General features: G+C 35.8%; 1 protein-coding gene across 2 annotated transcripts; it reads left to right on the top strand.

Annotated features, from left to right (window-relative positions):
- Nucleotides 1-946: 946 nt before the first annotated feature.
- Nucleotides 947-21,429, top strand: LOC102581679 (dynamin-related protein 4C-like). Of its 2 annotated transcripts, XM_006358972.2 has the most exons (2): nucleotides 947-1,371; nucleotides 19,470-21,429. In XM_006358972.2, exons 1-2 carry the CDS (start codon nucleotides 1,078-1,080, stop codon nucleotides 21,201-21,203), a joined length of 2,028 nt encoding a protein of 675 aa, XP_006359034.1. In that variant the 5' UTR covers nucleotides 947-1,077; the 3' UTR covers nucleotides 21,204-21,429. The 2 variants fall into 2 exon arrangements, with proteins under 2 accessions (XP_006359034.1, XP_006359033.1); XM_006358971.2 differs by lacking the exon at nucleotides 19,470-21,429 and having other exon boundaries at nucleotides 959-3,331.
- Nucleotides 21,430-21,792: the final 363 nt, after the last annotated feature.

The raw sequence follows: 21,792 nt of genomic DNA, 5'->3' as shown, positions 1-21,792 counted from the left end.
TGAGGTAAGAAACTGAAATTTTATTTTTTTTAAAAATATTTTTTTATGGATATTAATACTTTACTCTTTAATTTTTAATTAATAGTAATAGTTTATTATTTAATTTTTGTCAAGGTGGAATATTTTATTCATGTGGAATGCCATGTGTCAAGGTTTTTTCAAATAAACAAGAGAGTGCATTACACACACCACTGAGGTGTGTTTCTCAAACTAAAAAGTGATAGTTTAGGTATGAAACTCACACTCTCAATAGTTTAGCTATGAAACTCCAAAAAGGGGATAGTTTAGGTGTGTTTTTGACACTTATCTCTATTTTAAACTGAAAACTTAGATATTCAAAAATTTATACGAAAATTACTATAAATTGTAATTTTTTGCATATCAATATGATGAAAAATATTTTGTAAAATGTTAGTCAAAATTCTTGTTGTTTGACTTAAAAAAGAAAACTATAACAACTAAAAAGGAATAAAGAGAGTAGTTATAACTTACAAATCCTATATAATAAAAGAGGGGTACATTCATTGGAAAAGAAAAGCCTATTCAGGTCGTAGGTTTTATATAAGCTTTTTCAATCAAATCTCTAAAGTAATATTCTCAGCCACTTTAAGGTACAATAATTAGTCTTACTATTGAACAGTCTAAGCAACACCCTTTATTTTTTATTACATAATTCTATATCCCATGGAATCAAATTCCTGTAAACAGGAAGGGTCCCAGCCTAGGTTTAGTGCTGAGATATTCGATGTCCAGTATTTGTATTGGAGTCCTATTTATTTCGATTTACATTGGTAGGGGCCCATTCGGGGTAAGCGCTTCCTATCAAGGATTTTTCCTTACTCGAGGCCCCAAGCTCAAGACCTTTAATTAAGGAAAACAGCCCCATCAATTGCACCACATTGACACTTAACTTCATCAACTATAGTAGAAAATTCAGAAAATTATCTTCTTTTATGTCACATTTGAAAACAGCCCCTTTTAAGTTCTTTATAAACTTCAGCATCATCACAACCATTTTCACCTCTCAAACAAACCTTCAAAACCATTTTTTCCTACTTACTAGAGTATCAAGAAAGTATGGCTTACCAAAACACCAATGGTTGCATTTCTGATTCAATTGAAATTCTCGATCCAAAACCTCTTGCAGTAGTAGCTTCTGGTGTTGTTCATCCTCCTATTGTTGCATCTTTCAATGATAGAATTCGTCCACTTCTCGACTGCATAGACAAGCTCCGCCATCTTAACATAATGCAAGAAGGTATCCAGCTCCCAACGATCGTAGTAGTCGGGGATCAATCTTCTGGAAAGTCCAGTGTTCTTGAATCCCTTGCTGGGATCAGTCTTCCTAGAGGACAAGGCATTTGCACCAGGGTCCCTCTTGTTATGAGGCTGCAGAATGATCCAAACATCACTGCACCAAATCTTCAGTTGGAGTACAATAACAAGTCACTCCCTGTTGATGAAATTGGCATTGCAGATGCTATCATTCTTGCTACTGATGAAATTGCTGGACATGGTAAAGGTATATCTAACTACCCTTTAACATTAGTAGTTAAAAAAAACGGTGTCCCTGATTTGACCATGGTGGATTTACCTGGTATTACTAGAGTTGCTGTACAAGGACAACCTGAAGACATTTATGAACAAGTTTATGATATTATTATGAAATACATAGTCCCTGAAGAAAGCATAATCTTGAATGTTTTATCCGCTACTGTTGATTTCCCTACTTGTGAGTCTATTAGAATGTCTCAGAAAGTGGACAAAACAGGAGAAAGGACTCTGGCTGTTGTGACAAAAGCTGATAAAACCACGGAAGGGCTGCTTGAAAAGGTTACTGCTGATGAAGTGAATATAGGGCTTGGCTATGTTTGTGTGAGGAATAGAATTGGGAATGAGTCTTATGAAGAAGCTAGGAGTGATGAGCAAAGGCTTTTTTCAACTCATCCACTTCTGTCGAAGATTGATAAATCGATGGTTAGCGTTCCTATTTTGGCACAAAAGCTGGTGCGTATTCAAGCAAGCATCATTTCAAAATGCTTGCCTGAAATTGTGAGGAAGATCAATGATAGACTTGCTGCCAATCTTGCTGAACTCAACAGGCTTCCTCAACATCTAACTTCTGTAGCTGAAGCTCTGACAGCATTTATGCGCATTCTCAGTTCATCAAAGGATTCATTGAAGAAAATTCTTTTAAGTGGGGAGTTTGATGAGTATCCTGATGATAAAGAAATGCACTCTGCAGCTAGAATTGTTGAAATGCTTAATCAATACTCTAATGAGCTGCATTCCAAGAATTTTGAGAAAGCGGATGAATTCTTGATGGAAGAGATCATGGTTTTACAGGAAACAAAAGGGATTGGATTGCCAAACTTCCTTCCTCGAGCTGTTTTCCTTAATGTTTTGCAGAGAAAAGTGAAGGAAATTGCCGCCTCTCCAGAGGATTTTGTGGGGAAACTGTGGAATTACTTAGAGCGAGTTGTTATCATAGTTTTAATGTATCATTGTGAGAACTATCCACAGCTTCAGTCTTCTACTAGAAGAGCAGCCCAAAACTTGATTGCCAAGAAAAAGAATGAATCAGTTGATTGGGTAAGGGAAATCATCGGGATGGAAAAGCTGACTGATTACACTTGTAATCCTGACTATTTAACTACTTATAGTAAGTTCATGGCTCAACAACACATGTTCATGGAGATTATGAATGATCATGGGAAGTGCTCGGTGATAAACCTTGAAGGGGTAGGAGAAATCGATGTTGGTCATTTGAGGAAGCATCTTGATGTGGTGCAGCAGGCTTTTGATTTGAAGATGAGAATGATGGCCTACTGGAAAATTGTGCTAATGAGGCTGGTGGATTCTATGGCCTTGCACATAATGTTCAGCATTCGAAACATGATTAATAAGGAGATGGAAAACGAGATCATTCAGGATCTGATGGCACCACATGGTGGTGGAATTGAAAGAATGCTTGACGAGTCGCCTTTGGTTGCTGAAAAACGCAATAGGCTCAAAAAGAGTGTCAAGCTTCTCAAGGAGTCCAAAGAGGTGGTGGCCAATATCATGGACAGGATTTCACTTTATGATGATCATGAAAGTGACTGAGGTTAATAAGTGATACTAATGAGCAGGGCACTCTATTTCCATTCAGCCAATGTTCCTAATATGTTATTTATCTCCTAATATCAAACTACCAAGTAGACTAGAACTATGTTTTGGTTTTACAATATGCCTTTGCCCCTGCTTGTATGTAATTCTCGTATTTCTAGCTATTAGCTAAATGAAAATCAAGTTTATTTGTACGAACTTAAACTTTTTTGTTTTTGTTTTCTGAAGGGTTCTTTCATATATTTAACAATATCCACCCCTTTCACCCTTTCCTATAGAAAATGGAGCTATTTAATTTTGTGAAAGTTTGTAATGAGGACAATAAACCAAAAGTTCTAAGAACAATGAAACTTGTTCACTAGCGTTGTTATTGCAGGAAAAGCAACAATGAATAACAAAAAGAATCCAGAATTCCAGAGATTTTGGTTGATTCAGAAACACAAGGAAGATCAAATCAAACAGAATGTACCGATGGAATGGAAGACATTTGCAAAAGGGATCACATAAAAAAATGATGAAGAATTACTCAGTCATGATCTAGTAAACTACCCAAAGATGCCTAGAGCAAAAATCTAGGCAAATAAAACATCTCAGTGAAACATAAGAATAATGATCATAATTACTATTTCTAATGCATAAAAGGATGTATGAAGTAAAACATAAATGAAACTCCAAAGCAAATATTGGCCAAACATCATTGAGAAAAGAAAACCAAGACTGTTCAAACACCCAACTTCACTAAAAGTGCAAGAATTCTAATTTATACAACTTGTTCAAGAATTCTATAATTACAAAATTAAGCAGTAATGCTTCTTAGACAATCAAAGTCAGCAGGTAAATATTGATAATCAAAATCTAGCATGGACGTGGGCTCAAAAGTATAAGGAGCTGATAATGGCTCAACGAAGTTACTCGTCCCCTCGTGCATATCATTCTGCAACTCTAATTGGGGCATATATTCCACTCCCCATCCTTGTAATCCCTCTGTAAAACTAGTCGATTCAACAGTCGCCGCAGAGCTTTGGTCTTCCAAATCTTGAGGAACAATATTCACCAACTTCAATTTTTCTTTAGTGCGAGTTCTCTTCTTAATAGAACAGAGAACATAATCTCTGCAATCCTTGTCAAATTTATCAAGAAGATACTCAGAGAGGGTGTATTCCTTCATCAGCCAATCACCATTTTTCTTGTTATAATAGCCTTTATTCATGTAAGACATGCTCTTCTTGTATCCAATCACCGGTCCGCCCTTCTTTCGAACAGGTTTGCTCTTGTCTTGCTGTTTCCAACTGCCCTTGTTTCCCACATCACGACTATATCTTGACTCGCTTTTTTTCTTGAGTTTTGTGATGAAGAAGCGATACTGACTACAGTCATTGTCGTCATCGTCATTACAGCAGGGTACCCCGTGACTGTAAATATCCCATGGTTCTTGTTCACTGTAAGTATCAACATGAGTAGTGATGAATCCAGAATCATTCATCAATTTCCCAGCAATGAATCTCAACAAGAAAGAAACAGCTTCTGCATCAGTCGGACTGAATCGGAAACCCTCTTTCAGATTCCCCATTGTATCCCCAATTTCTCTTCTTTTTTTTTCTCCTCAAAACTACAAGAATGAATGAAAAGAAGAAAACAGGGTAGCAATTTATACAGAGGTTTTCAGAAAGACGCTGCATACAAAATTTTTAGGAAACTTTTTTTACATTTTTATTATTTACACGGTTTCTAATTTCTATAACCAAATATATTTATGGAAACTTTTTTTAGGAAAGAGTTGTGACTATGTTAATTAGATTAATATTTTCGAATTGTTGAGCAATTAGTTATTTAATAAGGAAATAATAAATATAAGTCTACTTTCAACTCTAATTTTTCTTTATAAGGTAAGTAACTAATCCCTCCGTCTAATTGTATATGTCATCTCTTTCTATAAATAGTTGGTCCATAATATTTGTCATTTTATAAAATTAATGCATAAATTACCGTATTATTCCTTTTTTACCCTTGTGAGTTATTAGCCTTGAAAATATATATATTTGACCAACTTAGAAAAGCTAAGTAAATGATACTTGTTCATTGATTAAATTAATTAATCAAAATAAATCAAGTCATATTTATTGATTGAAAACTTGAGTAAAAAAGATCAAATAAGGGTAGAAGGGTAAATCTACGTCATTTCTTAATGCAAATTAAGTTTATTTGTCTTATGCCCCAAGTGAACGAACTTAATATCGTGCTGCTTTTTGTAGTTTTCTGAAGAGTTCTTACTAAATTCACATAGTTGGCGTCTTAGATTTGAAATTATGATATTTTGGAGTTAATATCTCAGATGATCACTCAACTATAGATTATTCTCACAGAAGATCAAGTCTAATATGTGAATTGTGTCTTCAACAGATTTGAAGGGGATAGAGCTTTTACACAATAATTATACATGAAGATACGTGCAACAGGACTTGGCCATAGATTCCTCTTCTTTCCACGACCGTTTTTGATGGCTGGAATAGCTTAGGTTGTACAGCATTTCACATTTCTGATGTCTTCTTGGCTTTTTCTACATGTTGTATATGTGGACTTTGCTGTAGCCAACCCTTCCCCTTTATCCCCCTTGTGGTGAAACTCATAAATATGGTATGTTTAATTTGTCACTATTAATTATCCTCCTTCCTTTTGTATCCATGCCTTGAAAATCTGTGCATATGCAATTACCTTTATCGATGGCTCTGTTTGCTAGATAGTCTGCTAATTGGTTTCATTCCCTCATTATATGCTGGAACATATGTTGTTTTCCTTGAAGACATGTCTTTATTTCGTCCACTATGTGAGATATGCTCCATGGTACCGCCCATTCTCCTGTTAACACTTTGTTTAGAAGCATAGAATCTGTTTGAATGATTACTTGATTGAGATTCATTTGTTTACAATGTTTGCTAGTTGCTAGTATCGCTTTCGCTTCTGCCTCTGTGTTTGTAGCATTCTCAATACTTGCTCCTTCAGCTATGTCATTTCTTAGACAATAGGCATATGAACTCAAACCTGGATTACCTCTAGATGCGTCATCCGTATTGTATTTTATCCATCCTTCTGCAGGGGGATATTCCCATTTAACTTCATGCCTGTACAATACTCCTCTAGATTGTTAACCATTTCATCCCACCTTCCTGGGTCTTCTTACTTTTATCAGCATATACATGTCTCTAGTCATATTGTGAATGATTCTAGGCCATGACACATCCTTTCCTTCGTGCTTTTTCCTGTTCTTTTCCTCCACAACTCCCATATAATAAAGCTTGGGAGTGCTCTATATAGTATGGTCTCATATCAGGTTTGCATCTTGCACCCCACCAATTCATGATGACTTCTCTTAGGGATGGTCCTGCTACATTAATACCTACAAAAGAGGAAAAATAGGACCACGTCCTGTTAGCAAAATCCGACCTCAGGAACATATCAGATAGTGTCTCCTGATCTGGTTTTGTACACAACACCAACATCATATAGTCACATATACATATAGCTTCGCCTTAAGTACATACATATGCATATATCAGAAACAGAAATCCCTCAATATAGTCACATATAGCTTGAACTCTTCAAAAATGTTAATGAGTGTGTGTCGAATTTTCCAAAAATAGTGTATTTTTGGAGAATCCAACACGAGTGCGACATCGAAAGTGAAAATTCCGCACAACTTAGCTGGTGTTCACTCAAGAAATTGTTTAAAACAAATTTCAACTGTCAGTGACTATAACAGATATAGATAAAATTGTTTCAGCAGTAGAAAATCAAAACAGAACGCTTGAATACTATTGTTTCTACTGGAAACACATTTTGAAATTATGTTCACTTTTTCATCACGGAATGTTAATCACAAGGGTTGCTTCAACTGCTATTTCGAAGTCATTATGATGCATTTTTTTTAATTTGATGATAACTTTCTTATGTGTGTGTGCTGAGAACAAGGCTGTTACTGATATCTTAATTATCATGTAGGAGATGTGTATTTTCATCTTTGATAGCTATTGTCATTTGTGGAGGTTCTTTAATCTTAGTTCTAATAATGTTGTCTGCTAGTGTAATGAATCTCGACTGCAAGACAACGTGAATGGATCAAGATCCACTCATTGGGTGGGCCAGGACCAAGGAAAGTCCCCGGGACATTTCTGCAGAGATGGAGCCTAGGACTCCAGCTCGGAAGTGATATTGGCTAGAGGAGTTTAAGCCTAGATTGGCTTAGGATGAGACGAGGTGGAGCCTAGGACTCCTGCTCGGGAGCGATATTGGCTAGTTTGACAGTTATTCACGTGGCGTGGCCCATTTTAACCAAGTGGGCTAACTGAACGCGAGCAGCCTTCATAGCTTAAGAATATATTTCACGAGAAGCAGTCTTCATAGCTTAAGAATATATGTCTTCTGAAGGGTTCTTTCATCTATTTACCAATATCCACCCCTTTCACCCTTTCCTATAGAAAATGGAGCTACTTTTTGTGAAAGTTTGTAATGAGGACAATAAACCGAAAGTTCTAAGAACAATGAAACTTATTCACAAGTGTTGTTATTGAAGGAAAAGCAACAATGAATAACAAAAAGAACCCAGAATTCCAAAGATTTTGGTTGTTTCAGAAACACAAGGAAGATCAAATCAAACAGAATGTACCGATGGAATGGAAGACATTTGCAAAAGGGATCACATAAAAAAATGAAGAAGAATTACTCAGTAATGATCTAGTAAGCTACCCAAAGATCCCTAGAGCTGGCAAATAAAACATCTCAATGAAATATAAGAGTAATGATCATAATTACTATTTCTAATGCATAAAAGAATGTATGAAGTAAAATATAAATGAAACTCCAAAGCAAATATTGGCCAAACATCATTGAGAAAAGAAAACCAAGACTGTTCAAACACCCAACTTCACTAAAAGTGCAAGAATTCTAATAATTACAGAATTAAGCAGTAATGCTTCTTAGACAATCGAAGTCAGCAGGCAAATATTGATAATCAAAATCTAGCATGGACGCGGCATCAAAAGTGTAAGGAGCTGATAATGGCTCAACGAAGTTGCTCGTCCCCTCGTGCATATCATTCTGCAACTCTAATTGGGGCATATATTCCACTCCCCATCCTTGTAATCCCTCTGTAAAACTAGTCGATTCAACAGTCGCCGCAGAGCTTTGGTCTTCCAAATTCGTGCACTCTTCAGGAACAACATTCATCAACTTCATTGTGCCTTTGGTGCGAGTTCTCTTCTTAATAGCACAGAGAACAATATCTCTGCAATCCTTGCCAAATTTGTCAAGAATATACGTAGAGAGGTCGTATTCCTTCATCAACCAATGACCATTTTCCTGTTTATAGCCTTTATTCATATAACACATGCTCTTCTTGTATCCAATCACTGGTCCTCCATTCTTTCGAACAGGTTTGCTCTTGTCTTGCTGTTTCCAACTGCCCTTATTTCCCACATCGCGACTATATCTCGACTTGCTTTTCTTCTTGAGCTTTGTGATGAAGAAGCGATACTGACTACAGTCATTGTCGTCATCGTCATTACAGCAGGGTACTCCATGAGTGTAAATATCCCATGGTTCTTGTTTACTGTAAGTATCAACATGAGTAGTGATGAATCCAGAATCATCCATGAATTTCCCAGCAATGAATCTCAACAAGAAAGTAACAGCTTCTGCATCAGTCGGACTGAATCGAAAACCCTCTTGCAAATTCTCCATTATACACTCAATTTCTCTTTTTCTTTTTCTCCTCAAAACAATAAGAATGAATGAAAAGAAGAAAACAGGGTAGCAATTTATACAGAGGTTTTCAGAAAGACGCTGCATACAAAATTTTTAGGAAACTTTTTTTACATTTTTATTATTTACACGGTTTCTAATTTCTATAACCAAATATATTTATGGAAACTTTTTTTAGGAAAGAGTTGTGACTATGTTAATTAGATTAATATTTTCGAATTGTTGAGCAATTAGTTATTTAATAAGGAAATAATAAATATAAGTCTACTTTCGTAAGTAACTATAATTTAACACCTTGTTTGGATCTTTGTTACAGTTGTATTGTATTGTCAATTTAAATACAATATTTATGTTAATTGTTACTTAAATTTTATTATATCATTTCGTTTAAATACATCGTTAGACAAGGGCTGAGTAGGAAAAAACTCACTCAATAAGCAAATGACATGTGTAATTTTCTTAACTAGTAAGTATTTATTCTTAACTAGAGTTAACTAATATTTTATATTTATACATATCATAAATACAAGTGGAGTTTGCCCGGGCCCAATATTAATTTACTGTTCAATTATACATTATAGAAGAGTATATGAAAAGGGAACTTAAAGAAGTGTAAACATTAGTGGGCAGATAACAAATTATTGTTCTATTATACATTATAGGGGCAGATAGTAAAGTAAGTGTTGTGTGTGCAGTATTTCACTGTCTGAATTTGTGTTGCCTGTCTTTATTTCGTGAGATGGAGTAATGTAGCTGGAGCAATAAACAATCTGGGGTTTTTTATGTTAGCTGTGTCAATTTTCAGCTGAATGCCTCTCAAAGTGAGAGAATCTTTCCATTATATAGAGAAAATAAAGATTACACATTCCTAAAGATCCGCCATTCCTATCCCTAAAGATCAGCTATTCTATCTATACAAATCTGCCATTGAATCCCTCTAAATCTGCTTTGCTATCCCTCCAAATCAGCTATTCTATCACAATATTTATTCATATGATTCTACAACAAATGTATATGATCATGCTAATTTATATCACTAATATAATTACATTAATATATACAATCATTTAGTTGTCTATCATGCTAACATCCCGCCTCAAATCGATGCTGGTGGATCAAGAAGCATCAATTTGCCTACTAGAAACTGATGGCGTTGCCGTGCCATGGATTTTGTAAACGCATCAGCTATTTGAAGATCAGTGGACACATGTGGAAGAGTAGTGACTCCTTTATCTACAGCTTCTCGTATATAATGACAATCCACTTCGATGTGTTTGGTCCTCTCATGAAAAACTGGATTAGTAGCAATTTGAATAGCACTTGTATTGTCAGCGTGGAGAGGAGTAGGATGAGATTGGGGAAATCCAATCTCAGCAAGTAATCCACGAAGCCATACAACCTCGGAGCAAGCAGTAGACATGGATCGATATTCAACCTCTGTTGAAGATTTTGACACACGATCTTGCTTTTTACTCTTCCAAGATATCAATGACTCTCCAAGAAACATGCACCAACCAGAGACTGAATGACGAGTATCAGGACATCCCGCCCAATCAAAATCACTAAAAGCATTAAGACGAATAGAGGAACCACTTGGAAAGAACAATCCACGAGTAGATGTTCCTAAAAGGTACCGAATGATGCGACGAACAACCACCAAGTGGAGATGACGGAGAGCTTGCATAAGTTGACTAACTTGTTGAACTGTAAAAGAGATATCAGGCCGAGTAATAGTAAGGTAATTTAGACTCCCAACTAATTGTCGAAATATAGTTGGATTAGGAAGAAGATCGCCTTTCTCACGATGATACTTGACATTCATTTCCAGTGGAGTATCTACGGAGGAGGAAACTTGAAGACCAACCAAAGAAATCAAATCCTGAGTATATTTGTGTTGGTTTAGAAATACACCTGAAGCAACATTATGAACTTCCAAACCCAAAAAATAAGTAAGAGTACCAAGATCTTTCATATGAAAAGAATCTTTAAGCAACTGTTAGAGGCAAGTGATTAGTGAAGAATCAGTTCCTGTGATAATAATGTCATCTACATACACCAAAAGAAGAACACAACCTGTAGATGCTTTTTGAAGAAACAAAGATGAGTCATATTTGCTCTGCTCAAAAGAAAATTGTAGCAAAGTAGACCGGAACTTATCAAACCAAGCTCTTGGAGCTTGTTTTAATCCATACAAAGACCGCTTCAACTTGCATACATCTGATGTAGGCGATGAGAACAAACCAGGTGGAGGTTTCATATAAATATTTTCTTTAAGATCACTATGGAGAAAAGTATTTTTGACATACATTTGATAAAGAGACCAGTTTTGTGAAGCAGCAATGGCAATAATAGTTCGTACCGTAGTCATTTTGGCTACGGGTGCAAAAGTCTCCTCATAGTCCACCCCATACTCTTGTCTGTTACCAAGAACAACCAATCGAGCTTTGTACCGATCAAGAGTTCCATCAGAATGAAGTTTGATTGAATAAACCCACTTACATCTAATAGGGCGGACATTTGAAGGACATGAAATAATGTCCCATGTGTCATTTTCTTTAAGAGCCAAAAGTTCTTCCTCCATTGCTTTCTGGCAACATTCATGCTTGGAAGCTTGTGAGTAACAAGATGGAACATATATGTTGGATAAAGTAGAGGAAAAGCCATACCAATTGGGAGTACGAGATACTCTTGTAGATCGCCGAGTAGGCTCAAGAGGACCAGATCTTGAGGAAATTCTCAAATTCTAGTTGTGGTGCAGTTTCAGGCGGCGGATCAGTGTCGGGATAGGGTAAAGTTAGCCGACGTCGTTCATACACAAATCCAGGTTTGAACCTCTTAAAAGAAGATGATAAATCCTAAAAAGTAGGAAGAAGAGGAGAAATAGAAGATGAATCTACAATAGTAGGAAAGAAATACTGATTCTCAAAGAAAACAACATTTCTAGAAATACGAAATTTGTGAGAACATGGATCATAACAAATAAAACCTTTTTATGAGTACTATAACCCATAAAAGCACATTTAGTAGATTGTACAAAAAGTTTATTGCGTTGCGAAGGAGGCAAATGCACAAAACAAACACAACCAAATGTATGAAAATCACTATAGTTAGGATTTTGGTGATAAAGACGAAAATATGGAGACTCAAGATTTAGCACTTTAGATGACAATCTATTAATTAAATAGATAACAGTAGACAAAGCTTCCACCCAATATTTAGATGGCATAGATGACTTAATCAATAAAGTACGAGTGACATCTAAAAAATGCCGATTTTTTTCGTTCAGCAACTCCATTTTGTTGTGGTGTATATGGGCAAGAGTGTTGTGAGACAATCCCTTTGTCTAGCAAGAATTTTTTGAATTCACAAGACATATATTCTCTACCAGAATCAGATCTTAATAATTTGATGCATGTAGAAAATTGAGTCTCAATGTGAGCCAAAAATGTCTTGAACATGGAAAATACCTCAGATTTGGATCGAAGAAAATACACCCATGTAAACCGACTATAATCATCTATGAATGTCACAAAGTATTTGAAATGAGCATGAGAAATAATTGGTGAAATTCCCCAAACATCACTATGAATGACATCAAAACACTTTGTAGCACGACTACCAAAATTAGGAAAAGGAAGAATTTTTACTTTTGCCTAATTTACAAGTAGAACAATCAATGGAAGCAACTGAAAATTTATTTTATTTCCCAATATACCAGAATTTGATAAATGAGACAACACAACAAAATTTTGGATGTCCTAGACGCTTATGCCAAACCTCAGTTTTACTAGCAGTAGAAGTACAAGCAAAAGATAGAACCGAAGGAATGGAAAAGTGTATAGGAAATAATCGTCCAACTTTAGGCCCTTCGAGATTATCGTCCCCGACACCTGATCCTGCACAAGACAACCATTATGAGAAAAATTCACATCACAATTGTTATCTACCAATTGTCCAACTGAAATAAGACTAGTTGAGAGCTTTGGTGAAACAAAAACATTCTTGAAAGTTAGAGTAATGTCCCCAACCTTGGTAATGGGTAAATTACTACCATTGGCAATCTGTATTTGTGATGGACCTTGATACTCACGAACATTTTTTTAGGATGCTCGTTGAGTTGGTCATATGATTGGAAGCGCTTGAATCAACAATCCAAAAATTGATGTAACATCATTACCTGTAATCCCAATGCTGAAAAGGCTGACACGATCATTTGTTATACCATTTCAGGAGTAAGAACTTGTCCTAAAGATGAGTTATCATCAGTGGAACCATTTATCCTAGCTTGAAAAGCATTGATCCTACGATTTTGAGGGCGCGTGGGACACTCTTTGATAATGTGTCCTTGTTGTTTACAATACAGAACTTCTTGCTACAATTGCTAGCAATATGACCATATTCCTTGCAACTGTAGTATTGAGTTATACTCATATCCCTGCCCTTTCCTTTACCTTGAGCAGCAAATGCAACAGTGACATCATTTTCTTTCTTAAAAGCATTTTGTGTGACAAGATGTTGCTCTTCACGATGTAATTCCCTAAAGCAAACATCCAAAGAGGGAGACGGAACTCAAAATTATCAGCTGTTTCTCGTTTGTTGCACATCAAGACTTAGCACCACCTCTCTGATAGATGTTTTGATAAAATTTGTCAGTATATGAGTGAGATGCTTCCGCCTGATAATGTGATGCCAAAAAATTTCTATGAAACTAAAAAGTTAATGAGGGGAATGAACATGCCAGTTGAAAAAATTCATACTTGTGTCAATGCCTGCATGATTTACTGGGGAGAGGATAGTGAGCTTGTAAATTGCAAGTTTTGTAGTCATCCCAGGTACAAGCCTACAAGTCAAAGATCTGTTTCAAAGAAAAATCTTGTACCATTTAAACAGATGTATTACTTTCCTCTTACTCCACGGCTGCAACGACTGAATGCTTCCAAAGCAACTGCTTCGCACATGCGATGGCATGCTGAACATGAAGTTGAGGAAGGTGTAATGCGTCACTGTTCAGATGCACCTGCCTGGAAGCACTTTGATAAGAAGCATTCATCTTTTTCAGAGGAAAGTCGTAATGTTAGATTGGGGCTATCAACAGATAGGTTTCAACCATTTGGACAAACGGGAAAACAATATTCATCTTGGCCAGTAATTGTGACTGTCAATTTTCAGCTGAATGCCTCTCAAAGTGAGAGAGTCTTTTCATTATATAGAGAAAATAAAGATTACACATCTCTAAAGATCCGCCATTCCTATCCCTAAAAATCAGCTATTCTATCTATACAAATCTGCCATTGGATCCCTCTAAATCTGCTTTGCTATCCCTCCAAATCAGCTATTCTATCACAATATTTATTCATATGATTCTACAACAAATGTATATGATCATGCTAATTTATATCACTATATAATTACATTAATATATACAATCATTTAGTTGTCTATCATGCTAACAAGCTGAACCAATGATAATGTCTTCATCATCCACTGCAAATTAAACAGAAACATAAATTAACAAGTTAATTTTGGAAATGTATGGATACATATATTTGTAATTGAACTTGCCTATCATCATTTTGGAATGTACGTAAATCATGAAACTTCTGGCTTCTTGAGTTTTATGATAGTTGGAATTAGGTTCTGGTGGTTTCAGAAGGCTCATATTCTCCTGTTCCTATTGCCAATGCAAAAGAAACTCAAATATTCCTTAGGATTTGCCACAATTTCCTTTACCTTTAGAGCTTGAATTATATCGGTATACATCATTTGCATGGTCCTCCTTTGCCAATCCAGTATTGCCTGTACAGATGCACTCTCAGGAAGGTCTTCTGGTCACATTGGAACCAGAACATAAACTGTAAACCTAAGGAATTAATGGTTTCATCCTTGATATCATTGGAGTATCATGAAAAGTAGCTGCCTAAAAAGTACTACTGATTTTCGATGTAAATGAAATGCTTTGTGCGACAAATTGCATTAATACATGCATCATGTCTGCTTTGGTCAATGATGTTTTCCTTACCACTTATAATACAATACTTGGCTGGCTCTTCGGGAGCATTGGGGAAGCCAAAGGCTGCTCCCCCATCAATGGATAGAAAAACTTGAACATTCCATGTGTCATGATCATTTTGCTTCCTCCATCTCTGTTCAAAATTGTAGAGCACATCCCAAGTAGCCCTTCTGTTAGGCAATGGATATCGTGCCAAGGCTCTCTTCGTCTGCCTTTTAGAATTGAGGCACCAGGGAAGCAAACAGTGAGCCACAAAGAAGGGCTCGCTGAGAGAAATGATCAAGGAAGTAAAAATAGCTAAACAACGAACAGAAGCTATTACATGCTATTCCTGTACATAAATGATTTTACAGGCCAAAATTATATTCGATATATTAGCTAGCTAATGCAGATTAGAAAGCAATGACAACAAATATGGCGAGGGCGGAACTGTTTGTCCAGAACAAAAGGAATAAAGGTTATCTATACCAAGCTTAGATCTTTACCGTCATTCCATTGTCTGAATTATCAAATACAGTTTCTATAGAAGCAGATAACACTTGGTGACCTACTACTTCCTGTATGGGGAAAAAAGGAGATATCACAAACATTGTAAGGACATGAACTACTGCAATTTCGAAAGATTAATTGTTGAACAGAGATCGCTTGCGACAAAACGGATTGCTGCAGGACATAATAAATAAATAAATAAATATATATATATATAAACAGAGGTAGCGCATACTCATCAAAATATGAATCAGAAAACCTCGGGGAAAATCCTCGCTAGATCCATTTGTACCAACTGCACAAAATAAAATTTTAAACATGTTTAAGTTAAAAAAATTATACAACGCAAGTAAACTTTATGGAGAATACCAAGGGTATAGGCGACATTACCAACGCAGTTAACTTTCGGACTGAAAGCCTCAAGTAACAGATAGAATGAGGGCATAGGATAATACAGAGAAGAAATATCAGGTGATCGCCTTCCGAATGATTTCATCATATACTATGTTAGAGGTAGAATGATCGTCATGGCTAGTTGGTGTAGGCAGTCGGATCAATAACCTCACACAATTTGACCTTTTTGCTCTTGATAAGGCAACATAGAGTTGACCATGTGAAAAAACAGGTTCTCGCAAATAAATTCCAACAAAATTCAAAGTTTGACCTTGAGCTTTATTTATAGTCATAGCATAGCACAATCTAACAGGAAACTGCGTTCTTTTAAATTGGACGATAGTTGTTCATCTTGTGATGATAATAATGGTATTCTTGGAATAAAAACATGTGTATTTTTGAAATCTCCTGTGGTAATCTTAGCGCTAATAACATGAGTTCTGAAATCACAGCAGATCTCCTGTGGTAATCTTAGCGCTAATAACATGAGTTCTGAAATCACAACAGGTCAATTGTGTACCATTACATAAACCTTCACATGGATTTAAATTTCGTAGTAATATAATTGGGCAATTCTGTTTCAAATGTAACATGTATGGGGGTAAACTTGCGGGGTTTAAACTGTGAAGTAGATCTTCAAATTGTGTTTGATTGTTAAACTCAAGAGCTTCATCAGTGCCACTAAATGTTTTTGACTTTCCATCGAATCGATGGATAAGCATGTCATTCATTTCATCAACAATATCATTCTTTGTTGTCAAGATCACACAGGAATCTGTAGGATATGAATTAGAGTATATGGTGAATGTAAGTTTCCATATGTCGCGGTGAAAAGTTTATCTAGAGATTCTTTTTCAATTGTGTAAGGAATAGGCAGAAAATTTGGAATTTCAATCTTGTTTACCGAGCTGATTTTTTCTTGTCCATTTCCAACTCTTAGTAGATAATCACAAAATGTGGGATCTGTTTTTGCTCTCATATTTTCAGATAACTGAATATTTTCAAGTTCATTCCAAATGGTAGAATATAACAAGCTTTCTGCAATAAAATCTTCCTTTGTCCCATATCGTACAATAGGAAGAGTTTGTCGGAAATCACCTCCTAAAACTACCACTTTTCCACCAAATAATGTGTTCGTATCCATCAGATCTTTCAAGAATAGATCCAGAACTTCCAACATTCTTTTTTTTAGCCATGGATACCTCATCCCACACAATCAATTTTGCATCTCGAATTAAACCTACTAGCGAGCTTTCTTTGCTAATGTTACAACTTGTGTTATCGTCAAGGTCAATAGGAATTTTGAACCGTGAATGTGCAGTACGTCCACCTTGAAGAATAGAAGTAGCAACACCACAGGTAGCTGTTGCTAAAGCTATATTACCCATAGATCATATCGTTGCTAATAAAGCACGATATAAGAAAGTCTTTCCAGTTCCTCCTGGACCATCAACAAAAAATGCGCCTGATTTGTTTGAAACTATTATGTCAGTAATCACATTATATGCAATCATTGTTAGGGTTTTACCCTGATTTTCTTACGTTATTTGAAGTTTATATTTTCCTTAAAAGAAAAGTTAAAGTATTACCATAAATGCTTAATTTTTTATGAAAGGAAAGTATTATATTCTTCCATATTTGGTTTATTCTTTCCTTAGAAGAAAAGTTTGGAGATCTATAAATTGAAGATCCTTATTCTCATAGTAGAACACAATAGGATCCACAATGTAGTAGTTTAGAGTCTTGTTTATGAGGGGATTTTCTCCTAAACATAGTTATGATTGTTTTAATATTAGTTTTCAATATGTAGGTCGCTTGACGAAACCATATTAATAATATATCTTTAGTATGTTTTTATTTGTCGTCTAATTTATCAATCATATCATGATTTGCAAATTATAAGATTCCGCATGACGCTCTAATCACCTTCATAACCCAACAATTGGTATCAGAACACATGGTTCAATGATCCAATGGTTGAACAAGATTGAAGACACATTCAAGTGGTTTCAAATCAATTTGCAATCAACGTGATCATAATGAAGATTTTTGTGTTACATGTGGAGAAAAAATTCAAATATATTTTCAACATATCCTGCTGCTTTATCCTTAAAAACAAAATCAACTTTCAACCCCAACAAACTTTTAATGCTCGGGCTCCACTTTTAACTCGTGTATTTACTTTTAACGCATGAGCTCCACTTTAACTCATGCATCTTACTTTTAACGAATGAGCTCTACTTTCAACTCATGCATATTACTTTTAACACATGAGCTCCACTTTCAACCCTGATCATAACTATTAACACATGGCTCCAATTTTTAACTCATATCAACTTTTAAATCTTGATAAGCAGCAGTGATACATGAAGATTGTGTGAAGAAAGAGGATCAAGATTATTATGCTAGAAAATTCAAGTCAAAAGGGGAGATTTGTTAGAGTTTTGTCCTTATTTTCTTACGTTATTTGAAGTTTATTTTTTTTCCTTAAAAGAAAAGTTAAAGTATTACCATAAATGCTTTAACTTTTTATGAAAGGAAAATATTATATTTTTCCATATTTGGTTTATTCTTTCCTTAGAAGAAAAGTTTGGCGATCTATAAATTGAGGATCTCTATTCTCATAGTAGAATACAATAGGATCCACAATGTAGTCGTTTATAGTCTTGTTTATGAGGAGATTTTCTCCTAAATATATTTATGATTTTTTTAATATTAGGTTTCAATATGTAGGTCGATTGACGAAACCATATTAATAATATATCTTTAGTATGTTTTTATTTGTCGTCTAATTTATCAATCATATCATGATTTGCAAAGTATAAGCTTCCGCATGACGCCCTAATCACCTTCATAACCCAACAATCATTTGATTTTCGTTTAGTTTTTTGTGTAAGAGCAGATCGTCTTCATTTCCAGTAATAGATCTTTCGAAATGAACATCTTTTGCCTCTTTTGCCGTTGAAGAAGGCCTGATAGTTTCTGAGATGAGTTCATACTCATTTATATCATGGCCCATAGAATGTAAAATGTCGTTGACATGATTTAAAGCTTGATAGCGAGTTTCTTTTATTCCAACAGTTTGCAACACTTTATAGTCTTCGAGCATCGATTATTCAAATTGCTCATCCCATGGAATCAAATTCCTGTAAACAGGAAGGGGGCCCATCCAAGGTTTAGTGCTAAGGTATCTCATTCGATGTCCAGCCATGGAATCAAATTCCTGTAAACAGGAAGGGGGCCCATCCAAGGTTTAGTGCTAAGGTATCTCATTCGATGTCCGGTAATTTGTATTGGAGTCTGATTTATTTGGATTTACATTTGGTAGGGGCCCATTCGAGGGTAACGCTTCCTACGAAAGGAATTTTTCATACTCAAGGCTCAAGCCAAGACCTTTAATTAAGGAAAAACAGCCCCATGAATTGCACCACATGGACACTCAACTTCATCAACTATAGTAGAAAATTCAGAAAATTATTCATCTTTTATGTCACAATTCAAACAGCCCCTTTTAACTTCTTTATAAACTTCATCATCATCACCACCATTTTCACCTCTCAAACAAACCTTCAAAACCATTTTTTCCTACTTACTAGAGTATCAAGAAAGTATGGCTTACCAAAACACCAATGGTTGCATTTCTGATTCAATTGAAATTCTTGATCCAAAACCTCTTGCAGCAGCAGCTTGTGATGTTGTTCATCCTCCAACCAGGGTCCCTCTTGTTATGAGGCTGCAGAATGATCCAAACATCACTGCACCAAATCTTCAGTTGGAGTACAATAACAAGTCACTCCCTGTTGATGAAATTGGCATTGCAGATGCTATCGTTCTTGCTACTGATGAGATTGCTGGACATGGTAAAGGTATATCTAACTACCCTTTAACATTAGTAGTTAAAAAAAACGGTGTCCCTGATTTGACCATGGTGGATTTACCTGGTATTACTAGAGTTGCTGTACAAGGACAACCTGAAGACATTTATGAACAAGTTTATGATATTATTATGAAATACATAGTCCCTGAAGAAAGCATAATCTTGAATGTTTTATCCGCTACTGTTGATTTCCCTACTTGTGAGTCTATTAGAATGTCTCAGAAAGTGGACAAAACAGGAGAAAGGACTCTGGCTGTTGTGACAAAAGCTGATAAAACCACGGAAGGGCTGCTTGAAAAGGTTACTGCTGATGAAGTGAATATAGGGCTTGGCTATGTTTGTGTGAGGAATAGAATTGGGAATGAGTCTTATGAAGAAGCTAGGAGTGATGAGCAAAGGCTTTTTTCAACTCATCCACTTCTGTCGAAGATTGATAAATCGATGGTTAGCGTTCCTATTTTGGCACAAAAGCTGGTGCGTATTCAAGCAAGCATCATTTCAAAATGCTTGCCTGAAATTGTGAGGAAGATCAATGATAAACTTGCTCTCAATCTTGCTGAGCTTAACAGGCTTCCTCAGCATCTGACTTCTGTGGCTGAAGCTCTGACGGCATTTATGCGCATTCTGAGTTCATCAAAGGATTCATTGAAGAAAATTCTTTTAAGTGGGGAATTTGATGAGTATCCTGATGAAAAAGAAATGCACTCTGCAGCTAGAATTGTTGAAATGCTTAATGAATACTCTTCTGAGCTGCATTCCAAGAATTTTGAGGAAGTGGATGAATTCTTGATGGAAGATATCATGGTTTTACAGGAAACAAAAGGGATTGGATTGCCAAATTTCCTTCCTCGAGCTGTTTTCCTTAATGTTTTGCAGAGAAAAGTTAAGGAAATTGCTGCCTCTCCAGAGGATTTTGTGGGGAAACTGTGGAATTACTTAGAGCGAGTTGTTATCATAGTTTTAATGTATCATTGTGAGAACTATCCACAGCTTCAGTCTTCTACTAGAAGAGCAGCCCAAAACTTGATTGCCAAGAAAAAGAATGAATCAGTTGATTGGGTAAGGGAAATCATCGGGATGGAAAAGCTGACTGATTACACTTGTAATCCTGACTATTTAACTACTTATAGTAAGTTCATGGCTCAACAACACATGTTCATGGAGATTATGAATGATCATGGGAAGTGCTCGGTGATAAACCTTGAAGGGGTAGGAGAAATCGATGTTGGTCATTTGAGGAAGCATCTTGATGTGGTGCAGCAGGCTTTTGATTTGAAGATGAGAATGATGGCCTACTGGAAAATTGTGCTAATGAGGCTGGTGGATTCTATGGCCTTGCACATAATGTTCAGCATTCGAAACATGATTAATAATGAGATGGAAAACGAGATCATTCAGGATCTGATGGCACCACATGGTGGTGGAATTGAAAGAATGCTTGACGAGTCGCCTTTGGTTGCTGAAAAACGCAATAGGCTCAAAAAGAGTGTCAAGCTTCTCAAGGAGTCCAAAGAGGTGGTGGCCAATATCATGGACAGGATTTCACATTATGATGATCATGAAAGTGACTAAGGTTAATATGTGTTACTAATGAGCAGGACACTCTATTTCCATTCAGCCAATGTTCCTAATATCTTGTTTATCTCCTAATATCAAACTACCAAGTAGACTAGAACTATGTTTTGGTTTTACAATATGCCTTTGCCCCTGCTTGTATGTAATTCTCGTATTTCTAGCTATTAGCTAAATGAAAATCAAGTTTATTTGTACGAACTTAAACTTTTTTGTTTTTGTTTTCTGAAGGGTTCTTTCATATATTTAACAATATCCACCCCTTTCACCCTTTCCTATAGAAAATGGAGCTATTTAATTTTGTGAAAGTTTGTAATGAGGACAATGAACCGAAAGCTCTAAGAACAATGAAACTTATTCACTAGTGTTGTTATTGCAGGAAAAGCAACAATGAATAACAAAAAGAATCCAGAATTCCAGAGATTTTGGTTGATTCAGAAACACAAGGAAGATCAAATCAAACAGAAAGTACCGATGGAATGGAAGACATTTGCATAAGGGATCACATAAAAAAAATGATGAAGAATTACTCAGTCATGATCTAGTAAACTACCCAAAGATCCCTAGAGCAAAATTCTAGCAAATAAAA

Source organism: Solanum tuberosum, unplaced genomic scaffold (genome assembly GCF_000226075.1).
Source record: "Solanum tuberosum cultivar DM 1-3 516 R44 unplaced genomic scaffold, SolTub_3.0 scf00285, whole genome shotgun sequence".
In the NCBI taxonomy this organism is placed as follows: domain Eukaryota; kingdom Viridiplantae; phylum Streptophyta; class Magnoliopsida; order Solanales; family Solanaceae; genus Solanum; species Solanum tuberosum.
The sequence above is the reverse complement of the archived record's forward strand: the minus strand, read 5'-3'. Positions and strand labels throughout refer to the sequence as shown.

Coding starts and splice junctions, on each gene's coding strand:
- LOC102581679 (XM_006358972.2), top strand. CDS start 1,078: ATGGCTTACCAAAACACCAATGGTTGCATTTCTGATTCAATTGAAATT. Junction 1,372..19,469: donor GACAAGGCATTTGCACCAGG/GTCCCTCTTGTT, acceptor CCTCCAACCAGG/GTCCCTCTTGTTATGAGGCT.